Consider the following 23689-nt stretch of genomic DNA (forward strand, 5'->3'; position numbering starts at 1 on the left):
GACCGAAACTGCAGGAGACTGCTCCAGCCAGAGTAGCATCGCTTTCTCACTCCTTCTCCTTCACTCAAATTTGTAGGAAAAAATGGTACAGGAAGTAATGGAGAGACCGAAGTCGGCTCCGAGCGAGACTCCCACTGTAGACTTACCTCGAAAGAGAAGCAAAGCTCCAATGGTAGTGATAGAGCGCAAGTGGATAGTTATCCAAATAATCCAACTCGGAGAGCAAGAGAGCACACTTCTCCAACTTGTATTATGCACGCAAGCGAACAAGACTAAAAGCAGTATCACTGGCAAGGTGAAAGAAGAAATGGCAGGCATTTGCTGTCAGGAGGAGACTTTTCAGACGCTGGGGGCGGGTCTTCCGCCTGCCAGCAGGGCCCCTATTGGGCAGTTTTGGTACATGTTTTCACTGATTGGCAGGCCAGAAGGCTCTTCCCATTCGGTAATGGTTGTCTTTCGTTTTGAAAGGGAACAGACAACACATGGAATGAAATAAAACCTTTCCAAGGGAATCAACTGACACAGTATTTACCGGTTTTAGTGATATACTTCATATTTTCGGAAATAACCGCACTCTTGTCTCTGGAGTCCAGGTATGAGAAAGTAATTGTGTCAAGCCAGTCTTCTAAAGCTGGAAAAAATAAATGTTTAGCATTATTTCTACTTCATTTGTAACACATTGTAAGATTAATCATCTGGCAAACACTGCTTCTAAAGAAAAGTGGGACATTCAGGTATTCTGAACAACATCATCAAAGAAAGCATGGTGGAAACAATTTATCTTTCAATGCATGACATAGTTTTACCTTTCACCTTTAACATCTGATAAGGTACTTCAGGTGAATTAAAAAACTGATACCTTGGCAAGGAGTTAAAAATAAATGCTGAACCTAAGAAAAAAATGTGATTATCCTTTGTTTTCATACTTAATTTCTCATATCACACGTAATAAATAAAATTCAATATCATCTTCTACCTTATTAAGAAAACATCCAGGAAATCCCAGAGATGAAACACTTAAACTACCCAAAACAACAAAAGCTATTTAAAAACTACAGATAGCAAATTATATTCCTTGTGAAAGTTGACAAAAGTAATTTAGTACATCGTTTAACTATCTCCCAATGCCTGTATTAAGCTTTTACTTTGCCAGGTTTTCTCAGCAATCGTTATTTATTTCTTATCAGACACCCTCATATAATTCATGGTTCTCTATACCTCTCCAGGCTTTAGTGTTCTTTTATAGCACTTAAACTGCACTTTACTATGCTTTTATTATGGTTTAGAGCAGTAAATGTTTAGCAGCAACATCACAGAAGGAAAAATGCATAACGAATTGAACATGATTGGTGTTACCTGGGGTGGAGGTGAGATCCAGATAATTCCTCTGGGGACTCAGAATGAGAGGATTGATGCGTGGCACCACATGTGGCTGATCCATCAGGAATTCAACCACATCGGTTTCATCATTCAGCTGACCCTGTGACATCACCAAATCGCCCAATTTAGTGGGAAGCCTTCATAATGCTCTTTAATATTTACACAGAAAATTGCAACTGGTGAGGGAGAGTGTTGGGTAGTTATAAACCACCTGGTGAACCTCATAATATAGAAACTAAACACAATTAACAAGGTGATCCATGCCAGTTTCAGAACACAATATTTAGAGCCCACAGTGCACAAAAAGCTGCTTGATTTACATACCATGAAAACTGCCCTTTGGAAAAAGTTAGTAGCATCCATGATGCGCTGAAGAAGAACGGTCTCCAGGTCATCAGGGTCCATTTCCTCATTACTGAAGGGAACCCCATTGAAGAGAGCCTGGGGTAACACACCCAGCCCACTCTTCCTGTGGAAAACCCCTCCTGCCTGTTGAGTCAGCAAGAGCACGTCAACTTCAAACATCTGGAAACATTCCTTTAATATTATATTTACATATCATCCTCATCATTATCATCAGCCTATAATCGATCCATTGCTGGATGAAGGCCTCCCCAGGATGTTTCCACTTGTTTCCATCTATAGCTTCTCTTTTCCATGTCACGCCTGCAAAATCTATGATTTCATCTTCCAATAACTTATGTAATATTTTTCTAGTTCTTTCTTCATCTCATGAGAACCATTTGATATCTTCCTTTGTCCAGCTTTGATCTGCTCTTGCAATGTCTCCGGCTCACTTTAACATGTAGTACCCCCCATGAGAGGAAAGGCGCATAAATAAATAAATAATCACATGCAGGGTACTCAATATATGCTGATGATGATATTGATGTATGACTGGTTATATATACTAACAGTGGATTGCCTCACAGCTCAAGGGACCCCAGCTCAATTCCACACTCAGGTGTCTGCCTGTGTGGACTTTGCACTTTCTCCCCGTGCCTGCATGGGTTTTCTCCAGGAGCTCCGGTTTCCTCCCACATCCCAAAGACATGCTGCTTAGGTTGACTGGCTACAGTAAATTACCCTGAAGTTGCGTGTGTGTGCTCTACAAACTGTCTGGGCAGCACAGTGAATTATGGCTAAAGTTCCCCTATGGGGAGGACTCATTGTGCAGTGGATTGATAAAAGCTGATGGATGGATATATGTCTTTGAAGGTAATCTTGAATTAATCCTACTATGTAATCATTACCTTCCTTTTGTCGTCATACAGAGACTCCACACCAATAATTCTGGGAGCATTGGCACTAGGAAACTTTTTCTTCAAATATCCAACCACTGTATCTACAGTGAGACCTTCTCCACTCTCTACTTTGTTGTACATCTGGAAGTGCAAGCAGTGGTCATAAAGATTTGGATTCAACATTGTTATAAGCAAAGAAACAAAACTTACATTTAATATTATTAATTTTGATATCCCCAGTTTTTGCCTTAGTTTATACCTTTAATTTGTCAAGTTTCACGAAGAGCATCATAGTAAAGTTAAACTTTTGAAACTAAATTTTAGTTTATGATATTTACCTTTCAATTAAATGAATGAAGAATAGATATATTTAAACTTAGTCTAAACTATTGCTTTGTGACTATTAAATCTGTTGTGGTATTACAGTACTTAAAAATATATATTTTTATATTTTGAGATTAGCAGATAACTTATTTAGCAGATACTTACAGAAACCATGAAGATAAAAGCCTGTGAAAAGTCATACTCCTCAGATATGTAGTTCAAGACTCTGTAAAGTGCAACTCCTGCATCCAGGTAGCCATCAACTTTGTCATCCGTATTGACAACAAATACAAACCCAATCCTGTGCAACAGAAATATAAATATAAATAGGAGTAAATCTTTTCACTTTTTGTTTTTGATTGTTTGTCTTGTAAGATTTGATAATTCAAAGGAAAAACACTGTACAGGAGCAGAAAGAGCAGAATGCAGCAGTGAAAATCATGAATATCTAAAACAATGTAGGTAGCAGTGCTACAATATCAAGAAAAATCAATGCTCATTAAAAAACAAAAGTGGTGGTAGAGGTAGTGGTGAAAAAAATGGAAAAGCCTGGGTACCAAGTATATTAAAAGCAAGGACTTCCATACAGGTGAGGCTCAGCTGTTAATTAAGCAAATAACATCCCAGCATGCTTTGGGTCATGTATACAGATGCTGGACAGGTCTGGTTGCCTATAATTAAGGCTAGCATGGCTGCAAGAGGACACTCAGTGATTTTGAAAGAGAGGTCATTTTTGGGGCACTTTTGGCAGGAGCTTCAGTGACCAAGACAGCTCAGCATGCTGATGGTTCATGAGCAGCGGTGTCAAAGGTGATGTTGACATGGAACTCTGAAGGAAAGACAGCATCCGAAAAGGGCAACAGTGGGTGGAAGCACATACTCCAGGATCGTGATATCTGTGCATTAATTCAAAGTGCCAGGCAAAACCTGGCGAGCAACTGCAGATCATTTGACTGCAAATTTAAACCTGGGGAATGAGCAAGCCAGTTTAATAATAATAAAAAAAGTCTGTCGAGAACTACACAGCGCACTCGTCAATATGACTTTGCTCTGTACAATGCTAATAAAATTACATTATAGCATTTTTAGACTTTTTTCAGCAGAACACATTATCCAATCCATACATCTTTCTTTCTTTTATACGTTTCTTTATTTATTCAGGGGTAAGAATAAATCTGGAGGACACATATATATAGATAGATAGATAGATAGATAGATAGATAGATAGATAGATAGATCATTACAAAATGCCTCAGCACAGCAAAGGTCAAACATTTGAGAGAAAAAAATAAGAACAACTTAATAGTAACTTTAAACAATTAATTTGAAGGTTGTGGGCACATCTTACTAACAATATATTTTTTTTAAAACTATTAAAAAACAGGTTTATATATATTTAATGGCCAGGATACACTAAATCCAATATATTAAAAAAAAAAGTAAAGGCAGTCTGATCAAACTGTAACCTAGTGTTTTTGACAGCATTAATTGATATGGTTATGAAATGAAGCATACCTGAGAGGAATCTTGTGCTGGTAGAAAAGTTCTGCTAGTTTAACTAGCTCACCTGTGTCTTCCTGTGATGGATCAATGAACAGCACCTGCAGACAAGATGACATAACAGGGAATACAAAATAAACTTCACTGATTTGGTGCTAAGGAGCAATGTTCACCAAGCAGACCTAGAATGTGTTTGTAGGCCCCCTGTAGAAACAGAGGGAGACATGAGTTTTTACAAATGGCAGATATGCTATAATTTACTGAATCAAAACCAGATCAACCATACTTGAATTTGCTACCATCTCACCCATAACTTTTCATGACAGTCTGGCATCCTTGCAAACTGAACTGATGTAGACTTTTTCACCCCCCATATGATTTCTAGGGAAGTCTTTTTCTCATGTGACCTAAGTATATAATAGTTACAGTAATTTGAATTGCCTTTTTCCATTGTAATGAACTTGCATATTTTACATCTGTTGTAATTATGTAGAATTATGTTGATTTGCACTGACTTGCAAATTGCTCCGCTATATTTTGTAATAAAATGATCATTAAACTGTTTGTAAGAATAAATAATGGTTGGACTATATTATGCAAAAAGCTCCAAGTCACAATCTTATTTATCTTTCTGTCTGATTTAATACAGCCTACATTCAGTCCTTATGAGGGTACCCCTGCCCTACAATACCTTCCAAAATGTGAACAATAATTTTCCAGAGCTGCCACCATATTTAAAAAATGTTCAGCTAAGTGGATTTTTTGTACCATCAACAGCACCAACTCACAACAGTTTCCTCACAGAGAGTCAGAGTTCATAACACGCCACTAATGTGCCAAGTCCTGTACACATTCAGTTCGGTAAATAAGATGGTGTGATAATGTAGAAGCCATTCTTTTGAGATAGAAAAATCTTCTTGACTGTTGCTATATGTGCTTTAGTGATTCTGTGGAATGTGCTTGTAGCTTCAGTAAGCACCTACTATGTGAGGTGCTTGGCACTGTGCAGCAAATAAATTGTCAAAACGATTAGAGGACACTACACCTACACACATTTATACAATTACAAACAACTATTATAAAAACACTCACTGGAGCTGTGGCAAACAAGCCACTGTCTGAAACCTTATCACAGTTATAATTCTCTAGGTCAGCTTTTACTATTTCCCCTTTCAAAGCTCACATGGTTTTTATTCTTGGTATATCTTTCAGAAAAGTGATTAAAAAAAGAAGAACCTAAGAACAGTGTGGACCCAATTAATGAAAATCCAGTCAGTGGAATGGGCGCTATATCTGTCTATCTATCTATATTTTATAATAAAGTAATTGAAGAAGAGGTGTAATGGTGTACCTTACCAGACTGAAAAAATTGCGTCGTATTTGACGTATGACACCTGGGAATGTTGTCCGAAGTAGCTCTTGACAGCTAGAAGGCCACGTTCGGTACATGGAGTCTTTTTCTATGTCATTGACCCACTACAAGCACAAAGAAAAGACTGCATTCAACTACAGAGCAAACACTTTCATTAATGAAATGTACATACCATTCATTGTTCATTAGACGTTTTAGTAGGAAGCCATACCCTACTCCATTTGCCTGTGTCTGCTGCACGTATTTCATATTTTGTTTGAATTAAATGCCTTTCCTTTGTGCTTAAAAATAAAAGTATAAAGTCGTCTTATAACTGTGCTGTTCGGAGTAACACCCATTACTGCGGTGTCATTCACACGATATCCTGTCTTTTAACAAGATTGTTCACATAGGTATTGGTGTGAATGACAAATTAGAAATAGTTGGTGAATCAAAAGTATGTTCAGGATATATGTATTGATTAATCCAGGAAATTGGCATATTTTTATGGCATATCATGCATTTGTTTGGCGAAGCAGCACCGATTTTCGGCCATGTAAGATGCCTGTGGCATATTTCTGTGTCAATTCCACCGGCTTTCCTTTAAATCTTACAGGCAAAACAGTGCCTTTCACCATGGTAACCATTTTTTTTATCATATATCATGGGGTGGGGGGGGTTATAGTTTTAAGTAACATAACCTAGACAATAGTAAAGTAGTCCTTGGAAGAAAAAATATACAGGTGTTAATGAGGATATTTTTAGTTGGCTTCGGTAATTTTCTTTCTAACGTCTACTTAAAGTCAGCGCTGATGGTAGTCACCACAGGACACCACTTACCCAAAGGCCATAGACAGAAAAATAAAATTATAATGCAGTATGTGAAATCATTTTCTCAAAGCAAGTGAGAGAACAGAATTGGCCTTTAATGGTTTCCTAGAACATCTTATTATTTTTATGCACAGAAGCTTTAACCTTACATCTGACTGAGGAAAAAAAAAAAAAAAAAAAAAAAATATATATATTATTCAGTCCTCTTCTATGCTCACAACAAGAATATAAATTCAAAGTGTTTTTAGTTCTGCTCTTCTGTGCTGGAAAACCGAGAATGCGAAAGCTTTTGTGACACTCGTACCAGAGCAGATAATAATACATTTGCTCCATCCAACCCCTGAATGGATCGAGGGAAATGAGCTGCAGTGTCGAAGATAGAGGACATTGGACTAATCCAGTATACCATTCAGTCCCAAAGCCACTTTTCCTGAACCTGGAGAGCAATGTCAGGTACAGAGACCCTTCCTGTGAATAATATGAGAGTTCACCTATACCAGTGCGAAAATTCTTTTTCAAATAATCAAAACAGGGTGAAGAGTTAAAATGAATTACCTAACGGCTGACTGAAAACATGTTGGAGGTATGCATCACTGTAAAGGAGTTTATTCTGACACATCTATTTCATTTTGCAGGCATGGCATTATGACACTGAAGAGATTAATTTTTCTGATCCCTGAATGCTAACATGAAACTCTGAGCAGCGTTTTATTTTTTGAAGTACAGAAATACATTCCATGATGCAGTCTGAAGAAAACACAGTGAGGGATAAGCAGAAGAAAAAACAATTTCCTCACTTCAGCTCCTTGAATTCTTAAGTTGATTTTATCAGGCTATTTTAATGTATAAGGTGCGTAAAAAAAAACACACACACACACACACAATCCAAAACAATTACAGGTTAGGAATTATATTAGTAACATAATTGCATTAGCTCACTCATTTTTCAAATACTTTGCAGTCGTTTCATCTGCCAACAAACACCTTAAGCATACAGCCACATCCAACTGTAAAAACTTCCACATAGAACCATAGCATGCTGCAACATGATCAGGTGTTCAAATTGGTACTGTAATTTAATTTTCCAAAACTTCAACAGATAAGTAGGAATCTTCTGCCCTGCCTCTTAACACTAGAACCGCCTAACTTTAAGGCATACCTAAAACCACCACAAGCTGTACATTTAACAGCAGCATTAAAATAAAAAATAAAAACATTATTAAGCCAGAGTATTCACATACCTGCATGCAGTTATGATTTGAGCTAACCATTTTGTGCAAACGTTTCATGTTTTCTTCTGTACAAAACATCTCTGGTGGATTTCTATACTATACAACAAAGTTTTCTAAAGTAATACAAGACTAAATAAAGGCTTTATATACCTTAACAGGTCACAAAACCACATACATTATATGCAGCTTGCACTTTTCTTGCATACAGAATGTTTCTTGAGAAATTCCTTGGCTTTTTGGAATAGATAATGTATTTTTTCTAGTTATTAGGCCTATTGCCTGCACATTTCTTGAAAAGAATAAAATCACAATGTCTGTGAACTCAGCTTATTGTAGAGAATAAAAGTGTTGATGGCTGCAATATATGATACAAAAAAAAAAATAACTTCTGTGACATCTACCACAAAACAGATATTTCTTTGGATATTTCCTGTTTTAAAATACATTATTCATTTTATCTACACTTTTATTCACGGTAGGACTGCACATTGATCTCATTAGTTCAATATGTCAGCAGCAATGTATTGGTTCATGCATAAAAAACATTATACTGTATAAGCGAAAACTATTGTATCCTATGCACTCAATATGACAGCTTCTGGCGGCTCTAGGTAAATTAAATTTTAACTTTTATTTCAGCAATCCTGCCTTTCAAACAACACCAGGGTATTTGAAACGCATATTTAGGAAAAGTGAAGAACAGACAACCGTGTATCTTTCACAGAGTGCAGAGTAAATACAAAAATAAAGTGTAACTTGTTTACAAAGACGGACTTGGCAGTTCTAGTGTTAAGCAGTATGTAACAAGTCTGTGTCAAAGTAAGTAAAACCATGCCAGTAGTCCATGAAGGATGCTCACCATTATAGCAGGATGCCGAATATCCAGGGCGAAGCTGTCCTCCACAGGCTGCACAGTGAGCCTCAAAAGTTTACTGAGGTCACTGTCCTTAATACCAAGGTTATGAAGACCCTCCATGACCTTTCCTTCCGCCTTAAGAATATCCAGAATACTTTTTAACCCCCCCCAAAAAGAAAAACACTAACACATTAGTAAGGCTTTTAACAAACATGCAGGTTATGTCCATTGAAAGCTGTTAGGGACATTTAACGAGTAATGCTAATGCTGGCAGCTGACAGGAAAATACATTATTTTTCGAAGACAACTGTATTACAAGCAACAAGCATTTCTGCTGGTCCCTGGCTGTGCTCAAGCCTTACCTGAATGGATTATGAAGATCTAAATCAATATGAAGTCCATTGATGAACAGGCCTGCTTCCCCGGGCTGAATTCCTAATGTTTCACTCAGATACTGCAAAGAAATATTAAAAGACACAATGTATCCAGTTTTTGAATTTATTTTAAAACTCCAAACCGACAAACAATATTGAAACTCAAAATAATGTGAAACAAAGATGAAATCTGTTTTAAAGGAGAACGCCAGCGAAAATCCATATTTTCCCAGGTTATTCTATAAGTAGAAACATATTCTGTGGAGTGAGTTTTTCATGTCCAGCTCCTTCCATGTACCAGAAATCAGAGATCGAAAAATATGCCATGACGGCACTGGGGTGGTAACTCTAGAGCTGTTTTGCTGGAAGTCAATGGGGGAAATCAGAAAAGTCATGAAAATCATAAAACAAATTGATGGCCTCATCACCCTGTTTCTCCCGAAAGAACCATCAGTTTGTCGTCATAAAAAGTTGTTTTCACCACCTATTATTTTACATGATTATTTTACTCCAGGCACCGCCGTGTAGGCTACAGCACAGTGCAAACTGCTATATTTTGTATTTCAAATCATACTGTAGGAGCATGGCCTTAATTTTCATCATTCTGTGAACATTAAGGGTTCATGACCACTGAACTAACAATCAAGCATGTGTAAAAAAAAAAAAAACACATATTACACATGTGTTGTTATATTTTATGATGTAGACAGCAAAGTTGTTTAAGAAACAAAATAAGCATTTTGTGCATCCCAATATGTGCTCCCTGCCTGTGTGTTCAACATTCATACATTTACAATGCGGTAAATACTGTTCTTGTAATAACCCACATTACAAATACATTAATTATTCTCCCAAAACTGCAGACATTGGTTAATAAATGATTCATTTAATTTTCAGTGGAGCAGAGTCAATATTACTACAGCTCCCCCTGTTCTTCTGCCATTTAGTAAGTGCCACACTTTTTCTCTTCCCAAGAAGCCTGTGGGCAGTATCTACAATAGACCTTCACCCATTAAGTACAAAGCCACACCAGGAAGAACACTCTGTTATCCAATGAAGTACAATGTTTAGAGGCAATAACAGTGCTGCTGTACCATTGCCAGAGAAAGTCCCGCTGAGTTTCCAATCATACACCACTTAATATATAGTCTCCTGCTTTTTATTGGACACCTTGACGCTGACTGGATCAAATTATAGCATCATTACCACCTTATGGCTTCTTTTTAATGTTGGGTTTTGCACAGTAAGATACTGAGATGCCCCGGACAACACAGCATGGGGGAGCCCTGTCGCGGTGAGGGGTCGGCGATTCTGCAGAAGGCACTCATCCCATGCTGCATTCAGGGGGTTTAGAGAGACTTTTAAGCATTTGGCCTTTTGTCAGAAAATCAGTTCTGGAAGGAAGGTAATTCAGATTAGCAGGTAGAATTGCAGAAAGCTTCCACCAAGCTGCCAGTCTGCGGGATCCATTATATAAGCTTTTGTTTTCAACACAGCTTGTTTGGTATTTGTGGCGACAGAGCAGCTGCAAGCTACAGGTTCTGGGTCTTCTTCCCTGTTCAGAGTAAGCCTGTAGAGTCCTTTCATATTGTGCCAAATAGCTGTGGGTGTAGAGGAATATTTCCACTGACAGCTTCCACCACCAGCTACGAAAAAACATTGGGAGTCATTTTAGCTCAGTGGTCGGATGGACTAGCAGAAATACAGATAGTTGTAGCTTTAAACCACTGCTTTTAGGTGCCTCTCTCATATCAGGATGGAATTCTAACATATCCCTTCATGTATGCACTAAATATAACTTAAAAAAATGGTAGGTGTTACAAATCTTTCATTGAGCCTTTTCACACCTTATTAATAAATTTGTGGCTTTCCGAGCTCCGAATTTACAATTACATTAATAAATAGCATTACATAATATAAGTGCATTTAAATATTTGCTGGAATTTTAGTACTTGCAAAAGCATGACTAACTATCATACAAATTACAAAATCCTTAGTCTTTGAAAGTCATTTAAGTCTTTCTGGAACCAATTAGGATTTTAGTCTCTGGCAATTGCTTTCTACTAGGATATCCACTGGGGAGAATGCTCAATGCTAGACCCATCTGTGTGGTCAGTATATTGTTCAGGGTGAATCAGCAAAATATATATATTAAACAAAGGATCAAATCTATATCTAATCACTGCAGGGATGATATGTAATTAGAACAAATACAATGAATATACCATGAGGAAAAACATCCCCCCATTACAACAGCAAAAGGAGGAGAAGCAGAATAAAACTCTTGTTGACTTTTCTGTAACCAGAAAATCTTTAAAAAGTGTATTCTTCAAATGTGTGGATTTGTTTGTTACAGTTACATTCAGTTGAGTGTTTATCAGCGTATGTGTTTGTGCCAGTAAATGTCAAGAAAAACTGGCTTCTGACAAGGAATGACTGCCATACTGGAATAGGTTCAAGTCTCAACTGCTTCAAAACAGCATTTATGTTTTCACTCATCAAGGAAAAGGTGATTGCTATTGAAATTATTTGAAATCCCAATCTGACTGTCAACCAGATGAAACAGCAGTTGGGATTTCAAGCCACGGGGGTTAATTTGACTCTTCAATAATTGTATTGATGAAAAACAGCTGTTACATCGCATCTCTTAAACTTGTGCCACTCATCATCTCTGATTTCATCTGGTTCTCAAGGATGAAAGTTATTGGAACTGTCACGCAAAAAGAAAGGTCTTCAAGAAACTGCCACTTCACACCATCGTAACCCTGTCAATTACTGGCTGAACATAAAACATATGGTGCAGTTTTATATCCAATTTAAAGTCTGCAGTTAACAGTAATGTGTAGAACATTTTTCTGATAAGCCCGAGTGTGTGACCGATTTCACAGTAGCAGCTGGTGTCATTAACTTATTTATGGCACAAGCTTATCAAATGCTGTACCTCTGGGCAAAAAACAAAAATCACTTCTCTTCAGTACCTTCTCATTCGGTGTAGTTCTTGAATTGCATAAAGCACTGGAAAAAATAAATACACCCTGTCCATTGCCAAGGCCAATTAAGTATGTCCGAGTCGAGTTCTTTCATTGCCTTTTATCTGATCTTGATTCCCCCGTGAAAGCTAATGTGCTAGCTTAATGTAACTTAATTCTGCTAATGATCAAAATCATAGTATCAAACCTGTGAAGGCATACACGTTACATTGAAAATGGGTTCTGAAAAACTCTAACTCCATGATTTTGGGCAGTTCTGGAGAGCAACAATATCAGGCTTTCATCCTTAGCTTGTTTCCATCCTAAATGTGAGTTATGCTATAGTCTGTTTTTCAACCCTGCGTTATTATGCAGTAAATAGGTTGTAAGAGAGTTTATACTTATCATATCTTAAGTGATTATTATTATAGTAATATTTCTTAGCAGACACCCTTATCCAGGGCAACATACAATTGTTACAATATATCAATTTTTTACATACATTATTTTTTCTGGAGCAATCTAGCTACAGTACTTTGCTCAAGGGTACAACATCTGGGACTGAACTCACAACCCTCCGCTCCACAGTCCAGACCCCTAGTCCGCCCCACATGTGTAGTTTACTGGGAAAGGTAATCTACAATTCAGAGCATGTTGGTAGTAGTATGGCAACACATGAGAATATTAAATCGAGTGCCATTCCACTGTATAACCACTTTAACGCTGTTGCATCAGAACTGGTTTAATAAGAAAGCAGTGTTGTTGCGGAACATTGGTGTGACTCTGAGTTAATGCTCACAATCACTGCATAAGACAGTTGTAAAAGCAAACCAACTGATAAATAAAATAAACAATATTGGTGCAGACACATGCCTGAAAGTTGCTGTAAAATAAATTCACATGAGTATCACACACAAATGGTGCATCTATTAAATGCAATTATAATTCAGGTGTTCAGCTGAAGGTCCTCTCTTGTGGAAGAATATGGGTAAATATGTTTCTCAGTGTTAGGCAACATAATCCCTTAGGATAAGGTCTCACCTTTTGATTTTCCTCAATTTCTTTTTTCATTTCTTGGTTTACAACCATTCTTGTCAGTGATCTGTGGGAATAATAAAAAAAAAAACCTACAGTCACCATCAGCTTTTCTAAATTCCAGCCAAGCAGTAAAAATCCATTTTTAATTCCCAAATCTGGGCTTTCAGATCGTATATCTCGAGATGGCTTTTAATATGCTCAAGGTGTACTGCTGAACTGGCATGTTTTGTGCTCTCTCACACGTGGGTAACTTTGGCAAATGTACTACTAAAATCAGACCTAAGCAATAAGAAATATGTTCTTTACCTTTCTTTTAGAATGTAAAGCTCAAATAATCAATGAATGGAAATAAGTACTATTTTATTTGAAAGGACATATCAGTCGTATTTAAAGAGATCAGTCTTCTTCACAAGAAATCAACATCTCTCCCTGGTGCATTCACTAGAAATAGAAATACACATGCTTCTTTGGTGGGATTTCTTAGTTTAAGAACTGTGTGATTTGCTTTTATCTAAAATACATCATTCAAACCAATAACTCAATAAAACTATTAGATTATGATTTTCACATTACCTGGCTTTGATGGGGAAGTTCTGACTAATATCTCTCATCAACTTCAGAGCGTCATGTTTTGGAGCAGAGGTTATCTGGGTTGCTGCTTGGAAACTAAGGTCTGAAGAAGAGTACAAATAAAATAATGAATCAAAATCACAATTTAACATCCTTATGTTATTTCTAGGGAAATTAGGAAATTGTATGTCACTCATCAAGCTAATTTAATATTCTGCACAACTAAATGTAAAATGAAAAACAAATGTTCTCTCTAAAGTATGATATTGAAAAAACATGAATGAGAACCTTGTTATTTTCTGTGCCAAATATTTTTCTATATACAAATGCTGACTAAAGGCTGATTTATACTTCTGCGTCTGCGTCTCTGCGTACATGCGCGAGCATCGTACGCAGATGGTCACATAACTGTCTGCCTACATACTTGCACGTAAGGTTGACGCGGCCATAGGGGGCAGTGTCACATTAACGTCGCAATTATTCAGAAAACAATACCCGATTTCTATGGTGCACCTACGATTGTATGGATGTAAATGAACACATACTGTTAATGACATGTTACAGAAAATACACGCACACACACACAAATACAAATTGCATCCTGTATTTGCAGATTGATTGTCTTGCTATAGTTGGCTAGAGACTTAACACTAGAACATACATACACACATCTCTTCACACATATGTGAATTTCTCCTGCATATCTGTTCTTATATGTTACTAAATATTTGAATTAAATACATATATGGCGATTCAGCTGTTAAACTCCTCAAAATTAATGAGCTATAAATACGTTATTCTCCAACCGCCAGATCCGCAGTTCATGTGCTAGGCTATTGCGTACTGAATAATATAATAAATATAGCCGACAATATGGGCTTTGTAATCAAATTAGTAACTGTGAAAGATTTATAATCATGTTGATTGGTTAAACACACTATTTTCTACACATCATATATTATTATCAATATTTATTGTATTAGATTTGTATCTGATATAGCACTCGTCTGATCAGCTCAGCAAGTTTCTAACTTTCCATTGGAATTAAATCTTGATCTTGTTGCAAACCCGGGTCTCTGGATCAATGCCACCTGTCACCTGTTTGATCACTAATACTAATTGTTCATTCCGTCCATGGAAAGCAAAGTACATTTTACCTTTCGCCCAAAATTGCCAAGCATGAAATACGTGTGCATTTCGTGCGATAAAATGTGAATTATGCTCACGAAATGTGAATTATATTAACGAAATGTGCAGTTCGAGGGACAGAATACTCATGTGGACAAATGCGTTTCGTGGATGAGGAGATGCATTTTAAATTCTTTCGTATGTCCCTACATCGTCTCTCTGATCTGCTGCAGCGCCTACAGACAGACATCGTACACCAGTCGCCCCAGCACTGAGCGCTCGTGTAGCTTGATTTGTGTATTTCACATAAACAGCATGATTAAGTAAGACAATATTTTGTATTATCTTGTTATAAAAAAATAAAAATAGCAGAGAAGATTATCTAGCATGTAATTCATAAAAGAACATCTATATTGGGGGACTGACACTGGTTCCCTATTTCCCCCTCGAAGTTTCACAGCCTAAGCGAACACATGAGCGAATGTGTGATAAAAGTAATGGATTATATGACTGCAGTGGCATTCCCTCACAGACCTACTCCTGTGCCACATTATTAGAAACAGCAGTAAGGAGAAAAATGCCATCTCGCAATGATTTATAATTCAATTCAAAATCGACTCCTGCAACACAAGGCCTGCCTGTAGGTCATTGCTGAGGACTCTGCATAAAAGACCAGCCAATTGCCATCAGAGATTCAGCCTCCCAAGAAACTTTTTTTTTTTTTTTTTAATAGCTTGTCCTTTTCTTTAATGCGCCTATTAAAAATTTATCAAGGAAGGAGGGTGTGAAGGGCTGATAAGATCAGAATTTACAAGAAAGAGATAACAGGTTTTGTCATTCGTTTCACATTCAGTTTTAATGCAATCTCTTTGCTTGACCTGGTGTCACAGTTTCAATGAGAGAATTTCTGCTCTGGGGGGTGGGGGGGTGAAGTTTAATAGGAGCAGAGGGGCCGTGGCTAAATGTTGAACTCTAGAAGAGAACCAATCCCCTAGTACTGAATCACAATAAGACACTGCAGTTTCCCTTTAAATTGCATCCTGTTACTAGCACAAAACAAAAACAGGATTGATTGCTTGATATAGGCCAAGGAGTATAGGCCATACAGGGGAATAGACTGACCTGAACAGCCTTGTATTATTATTAAAAGCACTGCTGCCGATTGGCTGTGCACATTGTTTACAGAGCAATCTAAAAAAAAAAAAAAACACATAAAAAATAACAAGAGTACCTTGAAGTTCCCAGACTTTCAAAGGAGCCATGTCATTGGTGCTCTCGGCCAGGTGATTCCTTAGCTCACTCAACTGTTCCTTCAACTCAGGATGGACCTTTCTTCAAGGAAATAGGGGAAAGCCATAAATCATACGTCTAAAACCCAACTGCAACTTTCAAAACTGCTCTGGAATCATCTTGCTTCTTTCACATTCCTCATGAACAACACACATTCATGGCCCTTCTGCTAGGATCATAGTTCACTGAATATGAAGTTCATGTGCCATGTTATTTTTGCTTTAATGCTCCATAATTTAGTTTATAATTTGCATAGTTTATTTGGTTTCTTTACTCAACTGGGCCACATGGCAGTTACACATGTACTCTCTTACTCTCTTTTAGTTGTCCCATATTTAACCAACCTCAGCTGAAAAAGTAATTTCTCAGAGCAAACTGCCACCTGTCAGTCCGTGGGTGTCTGATGAGTTCAGCGTCTGTCCTAGCCCCCTTTCCTAAATAGACCAAACTAAGATAGGTGTGAGTTGTGGAGCAACTGAACCTTGCATGAACTGATGCAGCTCGGTTAACTCCCATGTGGTCTCCACTGAAATTTCCTCCTATAGCACATAAAACAGTCAATAATTCCCTGTAGTTATTCAGCCCAGATAAAAATCTTGAACTAGTGTAAGAATCATCCACGCACAATAGTATTAAGTGCTGCTTTAGACAGGTGAACCACTTGAGACCTCAGCAAATATCAGGTCACAACCTAGTGAATTCAGTTTCAGTTATTGCCACAAAGAGAGGCTCTTCGGTCTACTACATCCTTCTGCTACAAACAGCCAAAGCGTTGTTTAGCCATTATTAATCCAAAATTGTATTTAATTTAATTCAATTCAGTTCTGCTAAGAAAAATACTTTACATACTTCAATTTTCCAAAAAGAAATCCTTGGACATCGTCCTCATCATCTTCCTCGTTCAGTCTAGTATTCGTATCTGGAATTAAAACCATGAAATTCCTAAAATTCCTAAAATTCCTAAAATTCCTAAATTCTAGTTGAGCAAGAAAGCAGAAAATTCATTAACCTTTTATTTGGCTGTCATCAACAGCTTTGTACTCAGTGCTTTTTATGGCCAACTCAACCCCATATCCAGATAAATGCATTTTATTCATCCTAGGGTTCTGCAGAAAGAAAAAAAGTGTACATATGAATTGTAGTTGTGGTAGGAACAATTTAAAAACAAGTGTAATTCTGTAGATGAAGTAATGCAATATCCATTTAATCTCAATTTAAAGGTACTATGCCTGTGGAGCAACAAGTAAGTGTATTTTATCATATAAATCTAATCTTCGCAGTTTTCTTGCATTTTATGACTTTGGCATGCGTTGAGGCAGGCATGAATGATGTCAGGAAAAACACTAACTTCTAATGCTAAAAAAATGCATACATTTAATCGCCGGGCTATAAAATGAAAAGGTTGTTTTTTCATTCTATTCCATGTCAGCCACATTTCCATTGTGGCTTCATTCAACTTACATATGTACTTAGGGCCACAGTACACTGCCCATGAAAGGAGTCAACAGAAATATAATAAATAAAAGTTCTCCGTCAGAAGGAACTAGTTTATACTCCAGGGGAAAAGAACCAGACAAATCAGTATACATTTCTATTCCTTCCTCATTCTCTTCACATTTGGTGCGAACACTGATAAAACACATGAAAAAACATGGATACATCTCTTCAGCATAAAAATAAATCATCTCCCTATTACATCCCTTACATGGACTTCAATACCTTGCATTGCCCCTGCACAAAATGTAAATAAATCTAATTTCATGCACCTTTTGAGTTAAAAAAAAAAAAAAAACTTGAATACTTGGATGACTATAGTGAAAAATAGATTGGATTGTTTACTTTTGCATTTTCTAGACAAATGGAGTAGTCAATAAACAGTGCAATTCTTAGCCTGCATCTTATTTTCCCTTTTGGAGGGGCTCCAAAAGGGTTTATAATTGCAGAAGCTGTATATTGGAATTACGAGTCATTATTTGTCTTGGAAATCCTAAGCCTAGCAAACAGAGCTGTCACTGATATCCAACGCTAAAACTTTGTCCCTTAAAAATGTACAGCGTACGTAATCATGCAGATTCATTCTGTCAATGCATCTGCAGATGGAGTAGTTAATAAAAGTTATGCTGGCAGCTTCAATTATCTTCTCCTCTGCCAGATGGTATAGACACCACCTCCTCCTCTCAGTGATGGTTGGTTGCTCCCTTTCGTTGTCTTTTTTTTCCTGAGGTTTGCTACTAGAACTGCTGCTGCTGGCTGGGCTTCTGTTCTTCTTCTGGCTTGAGTGACAGCTTCCTTCCTCATATGTATGAATATAACAATAACAGGACCGCACTATGCAGACTTGATAGTTAAGAAACAGAACGCTTGTATCTGGATCTCAGTGACAGTTCTATCGGTTTGGCTACAGGCGTTCCCATGTGAGCTTCAGAAGATGAACAGACCCCCTAAAAAGGTAATAAAGCCAAGAAAAACATCTGTATATTCCTAACTGGTTAAAAAACAATCTCCTCAATTCAGTCAAGATTTCTGCTGTTTTTGTTGGTCTAATGACGCAGGATGTGAAAAAAAAAAAAAACTACCAATGATATTTTATAGTTGCACTTAGGTAGCACAAAGACCTATATATTTTTTTTTTATTCAGTCTTTTTCAAAGTCTCAGTCAAAGTCTTCTTCTGTCCCCATCCCTCCGAGTACTTACTATAGAATAGCTGGTGTAGTGTGTTATTGTGCAATGAAGGACCATTTACCTTCTGACAATTGCTTTACTGCAGCACACAATGTTTCTTTTTTATATAGGGATACATTTGGAAAAACTTAAATGTACTGGAAAGTTTACATCAGTACAAATCACCAGCTAACTTTCATGTAATTATCTCGCAGAAGACAATAGATCTTTCTAATTCACCAATCAATTTCCCTTCAGAAAGCAAGAAGCCAGAACCTCAAACATCACGAGAAAATTACATTCATAATTAAAATATCACAAACATAGCTTCTTTTACTGATTAAGTACACAGACAATGCAGTTTATTGACAGTGGCTGACATTTAACTAACAAATTTAATTTCACTGAAGGTCCCAAAGGTGTCCCTGGTGCTTTATCTTGATGAATTTAGAAGCTATAATCCCAGACCATTTATTTTCCACACCTATGTGTTATTAAGTTTACTCACTGTTGTTCTTCTGTAGTTTTAAACCCATTAAAGGCTTGTTTCTTAGGTGATAGGCTGCATTTTCACTTATACAAAGCTTTTTTTAGCCATGTGTGCAAAATCTTGACAATATATGTGTGACCATCTTGCTTCATAATGTTTTTATAAGTACTGTAACAATTTGAAATAGTAGGCTACATATTACAAATGAAGAACAGTAATTCCCATTTGCTGTAACATTTTCCTCAAAGTGCAGAAAGCAGTGCAAAATAATAGCAATTTCATGGTAGCTGTTATGAGACATAGTTAATGGATGACCTTCATATATCTATCTTCATGCTTGAAAGCAACAACCTACACCAAAGCAAAGAAAGGGAACTATATTAAAGGTATACTCAATTAATGAAGTTGTTTTTGTTATACAGTTTAATTTTAGACATTTAACCACTATAGAGTACTTTCAATTCAATAATTTATTGAATTTGCCTAATTTTGAGAGATAAGCTGTTCCTTAAAATAAGAATATAGAAGATTTAAGTGAAAGTTATCTTTTTTTGTTTGTTTGTTTGACGTGACAGCAATTCAGTTCAATACAATAAGGCTACTAGACTTTACATTGAAACCTATTTAAAGATATAATGATTCAAACTTCAAGTAGTAGCAGGTTTAAGAGGTTGTTTTCTACATTGATCCTAAGATCTAAAACAGATTAATAAATGATATCATACTAAAGCTTAGAGAGCCAAATTATGTGATTATTCAGAACATATTTACTTACTGCAGTTATTCATATAATATACCATCATGCTATACCATACAGTCTGCACCAAGTTACCTGCAGACCCTCATCTCCCCATACATCCCCTCCAGACCACTGTGGTCTACCGGTGCCAGAAGACTAATCCTGCCTCCTCTCCATTCCCCTTCCTCCCGAGCCACTCCTTCTCATCCCTGGCCCCTAAGCGGTGGAACGACCTGCCCACTGAAGTCAAAACAGCAGAGTCCCTGACCTCCTTATGACGATAACTCAAGACGAATCGTTTGAGACTCTACTTGTAATTTAGTCATTCATTCTCCTGTAAGGTTGCACTTATACAACGTTTTGTCATACTCCTGCCTTTGCATTACTTGCACTTGTATTGTTTATTTTGATATCCACTACGCTCCCTTTCCCTTAGCTCTTAACTTTGACTTAACATCTTGTCTGAACTTTTCAGCTTTTTCATTCTAGGATGTAAGACCTTATATATTGTTTACTGTACATCTCATATACACTTGTGTAAATTGTGAATTTGTAAAATGTAATATGCCTTGAATTGCACTGTATTATTGCACTTATATTTTATAAGTCGCCATGGACAAGGACATCTGCTAAGAAATAAATAATAATAATACAATTCCCTTTCCAAAAACAGCACAGAAACATTTTCATGCTGGGAAGAAATGTAGGAACAGAGTTTTAAATGTATCTATTCAGATACACCGCAGTATTATCAACTTGCTCTGATTGCCAGACATTTCACTTCATATTTACCAAATAAAATGTTCTTATTAAAACAGGGTGGAAAAAATAAACAGGGTGATTTTTAATGAGGGGAAGGGGGGAGTCTAGCAAAGACCATATTCAAAAATCAAATGATTTTGTGAAATGCAAGGTGTGACAGGAGAACAGGGCTTTGCTCATTATATATTGCACTGCTTTCACTCATGCTTCACTGTCTGACTTTGTTGTTAAAAAGGTCCAGCAACATGGCACTAAAACCATCAAGGAAAAAGGTTAAAGTGGGGGGGGTTGGGAAGCAGGCAGATCAAAGTGACAAGTATGGGAGGTGATCAGAATATATAAGAGAAGGTGTTCTTATCAGAGGGGAAAAGGATTCCAAGGCTCAATGTAAAAACAGCTAAATGGTTATGATTTGTAAGAAAGGCATACACCAGGCTATTTCTAACCAGAGATTTCAAAATCTAGAAATTTAGTCATGAATCTGCATAAAATATGAAAAAGTATAGGTATGTAAAAACAGTTTGTAAATTTTTTGGGCAGGTGCAGAAAACAGTGACATTATTAATTTTGTTGCAGCATATTTGTATATTTAAATAAAAGCAGTACTTACCACTATAAAGTGTCGGAGGACATACGTGATTTTACCATCTACAGCTTTCTGGGACAACAGCTTGTGAAAGGTATTAAACTTATTGGTACCAATTTCAGCGTAAAGAATGACAACTGGGAGATCACTGCCATTGATGCCTGGAAATACGTGATCACTCTTATACAAGTATGGCCTCGGCCTGCAGAAGAGAAAATACAGCCGTTACATTGGAGCTTAAGGGAATTATTAGGAACTGTTACATACTTCATGTTACAGTATGACGTAAAACTCATTCCTTAACTACATGCATTACATAATTATAAAAAGTTCTTAATGGAATATTCTTTAAATCACATATAAATATACACAATGTGTCAGTTCACTAGCATTCTGAGACAGCTTTGATTTTCATTCACTTCAAATTTGCAGTATTAAGTTCAGAAAAAGTTCACAATACTTTGATGTATAATTAATACTCGTACATGCTATTAATTTCTTTCATCATTAAAAAGATTTGACGAGGAGGTCTTCAAAATTTAAAATGACAACCACAGTCAAGGTCATTCATAAATAATTCTGCACATATGCACATTCTACATATAATAAAGTGAAGTATAGTATGTTAACCCTTTCAGTGATTATTGAGCACCACAGTTTAGATTTTGCATAACTGATTGTTTATTTTTATGTTTTTCTCCAGACAATAGCAAATACACCAATCAGCCATAACATTATGACCACTGACAGATGAAGTGAATAACACTGATAATCTCGTTATCATGGCACCTGTCAGTGGGTGGGATATATTAGGCAGCAAGTGAACATTTTGTCCTCAAAGTTTATGTGTTAGAAGCAGGAAAAATGGGCAAGCGTAAGGATCTGAGCGACTTTGACAAGGGCCACATTGTGATGGCTAGACGACTGGGTCAGAGCATCTCCACAACTGCAGCTCTTGTGGGGTGTTCCCGGTCTGCAGTGGTCAGTACCTATCAAAAGTGGTCCAAGGAAGGAAAAGCGGTGAACCGGTGACAGGGTCATGGGCGGCCAAGGCTCATTGATGCACGTGGGGAGCGAAGGCTGGCCTGTGTGGTCCGATCCAACAGACGAGCTACTGTAGCTCAAATTGCTGAAAAAGTGAATGCTGGTTCTGATAGAAAGGTGTCAGAACACACAGTGCATCGCAGTTTGTTGCGTATGGGGCTGCGTAGCCGCAGACCAGTCAGGGTGCCCATGCTGACCCCTGTCCACTGCCCAAAGCGCCTACAATGGGCACGTGAGCATCAGAACTGGACCACGGAGCAATGGAGGAAGGTGGCCTGGTCTGATGAATCACGAGTTCAAGGTGTTGACACAGTTCCCCAGATCTCAATCCAAATCGAGCATCTGTGGGATGTGCTGGACAAACAAGTCCGATCCATGGAGGCCCCACCTCGCAGCTTACAGGACTTAAAGGATCTGCTGCTAACGTCTTGGTGCCAGATACCACAGCACACCTTCAGAGGTCTAGTGGAGTCCATGCCTCGACAGGTCAGGGCTGTTTTGGCGGCAAAAGGGGGACCTAAACAATATTAGGCAGGTGGTCATAATGTTATGGCTGATCGGTGTAAATTACTAAGCATTTTCAAACCCTGTACTGGAAGGGCCTATGTATAGATAGGCAAGAAATCTTAGCGGGGAAAAAAACTAAGCTAAAAATATCCATGATAGGATTACATTTTTCATTTGGGTGAGAAATTGAATTATTAAAACCTGATAAAGAGCAGTGTTAGATTAGAAGAATTGTTAACTGAAGCTTATAAGGATGTGGTGTAAAAATAAGCACAGGCAAAATTCCTCAAAAAAAAAAAACTCTAATACTGAACTTTAAGGTACAACTAAATCTAGCCATCTTTTTCTCCAGTGTGAAAAGATTAATTATTAATCTCTGCATAATCTTGTCTTCAGAAAGTAAGCCTGTACACATGCTCTTGAGAACAATATGAATTATTAGATAACTTTTTTATAACTTCCAAAACTGGGTAGTTTTTTTTTTTTTCTTTTTAAGATAAAGGTTAGGAGACAGGGTTCTGCACAGAAAAGTACATGAGGAAGTACAGGAACCACCAACATCTCAATCAAGATAGTTGGCACCAGATGTGCTAGTTTGAGAATGTCAGAAACGGCAACCCTGCTGGGATTTTCAAGCACAACAGTGTGACAGGTGTGAGGCTGCAACTGTCGAATATTTAGGTCTTCAGATATGCTATCGAATTTAAACTCGATAATTCAAATAACTGGAATGAACAGTACATTTTTCACAGCACAAGGCAACCGATTCAATGCTACTGTACTAATGTACGCTATACATTTGAAATCACCTA

The 23689-nt window shown here is 37.3% G+C and overlaps 1 protein-coding gene across 2 annotated transcripts in view; it reads right to left on the reverse strand.

Annotated features, from left to right (window-relative positions):
* Positions 1-23689, reverse strand: part of uggt2 (UDP-glucose glycoprotein glucosyltransferase 2) — a 74756-nt gene that overhangs the window by 46554 nt on the left and 4513 nt on the right. For both annotated transcript variants that reach the window (XM_066706714.1, XM_066706713.1), the window contains exons 6-20: positions 21351-21528; positions 17097-17193; positions 16937-17006; positions 16029-16129; positions 13673-13772; positions 13103-13163; positions 9081-9172; positions 8722-8872; positions 5805-5924; positions 4464-4549; positions 3114-3249; positions 2634-2765; positions 1705-1869; positions 1357-1480; positions 533-631 (exon numbers count right to left, since the gene is read on the reverse strand). In XM_066706714.1, the coding sequence (XP_066562811.1) occupies positions 533-631; positions 1357-1480; positions 1705-1869; positions 2634-2765; positions 3114-3249; positions 4464-4549; positions 5805-5924; positions 8722-8872; positions 9081-9172; positions 13103-13163; positions 13673-13772; positions 16029-16129; positions 16937-17006; positions 17097-17193; positions 21351-21528 (1712 nt within the window). The remainder of the gene's footprint in view (positions 1-532; positions 632-1356; positions 1481-1704; positions 1870-2633; positions 2766-3113; positions 3250-4463; positions 4550-5804; positions 5925-8721; positions 8873-9080; positions 9173-13102; positions 13164-13672; positions 13773-16028; positions 16130-16936; positions 17007-17096; positions 17194-21350; positions 21529-23689) is intronic.

This window comes from Amia ocellicauda, chromosome 6 (assembly GCF_036373705.1).
Source record: "Amia ocellicauda isolate fAmiCal2 chromosome 6, fAmiCal2.hap1, whole genome shotgun sequence".
Classification (NCBI taxonomy): Eukaryota; Metazoa; Chordata; class Actinopteri; order Amiiformes; family Amiidae; genus Amia; species Amia ocellicauda.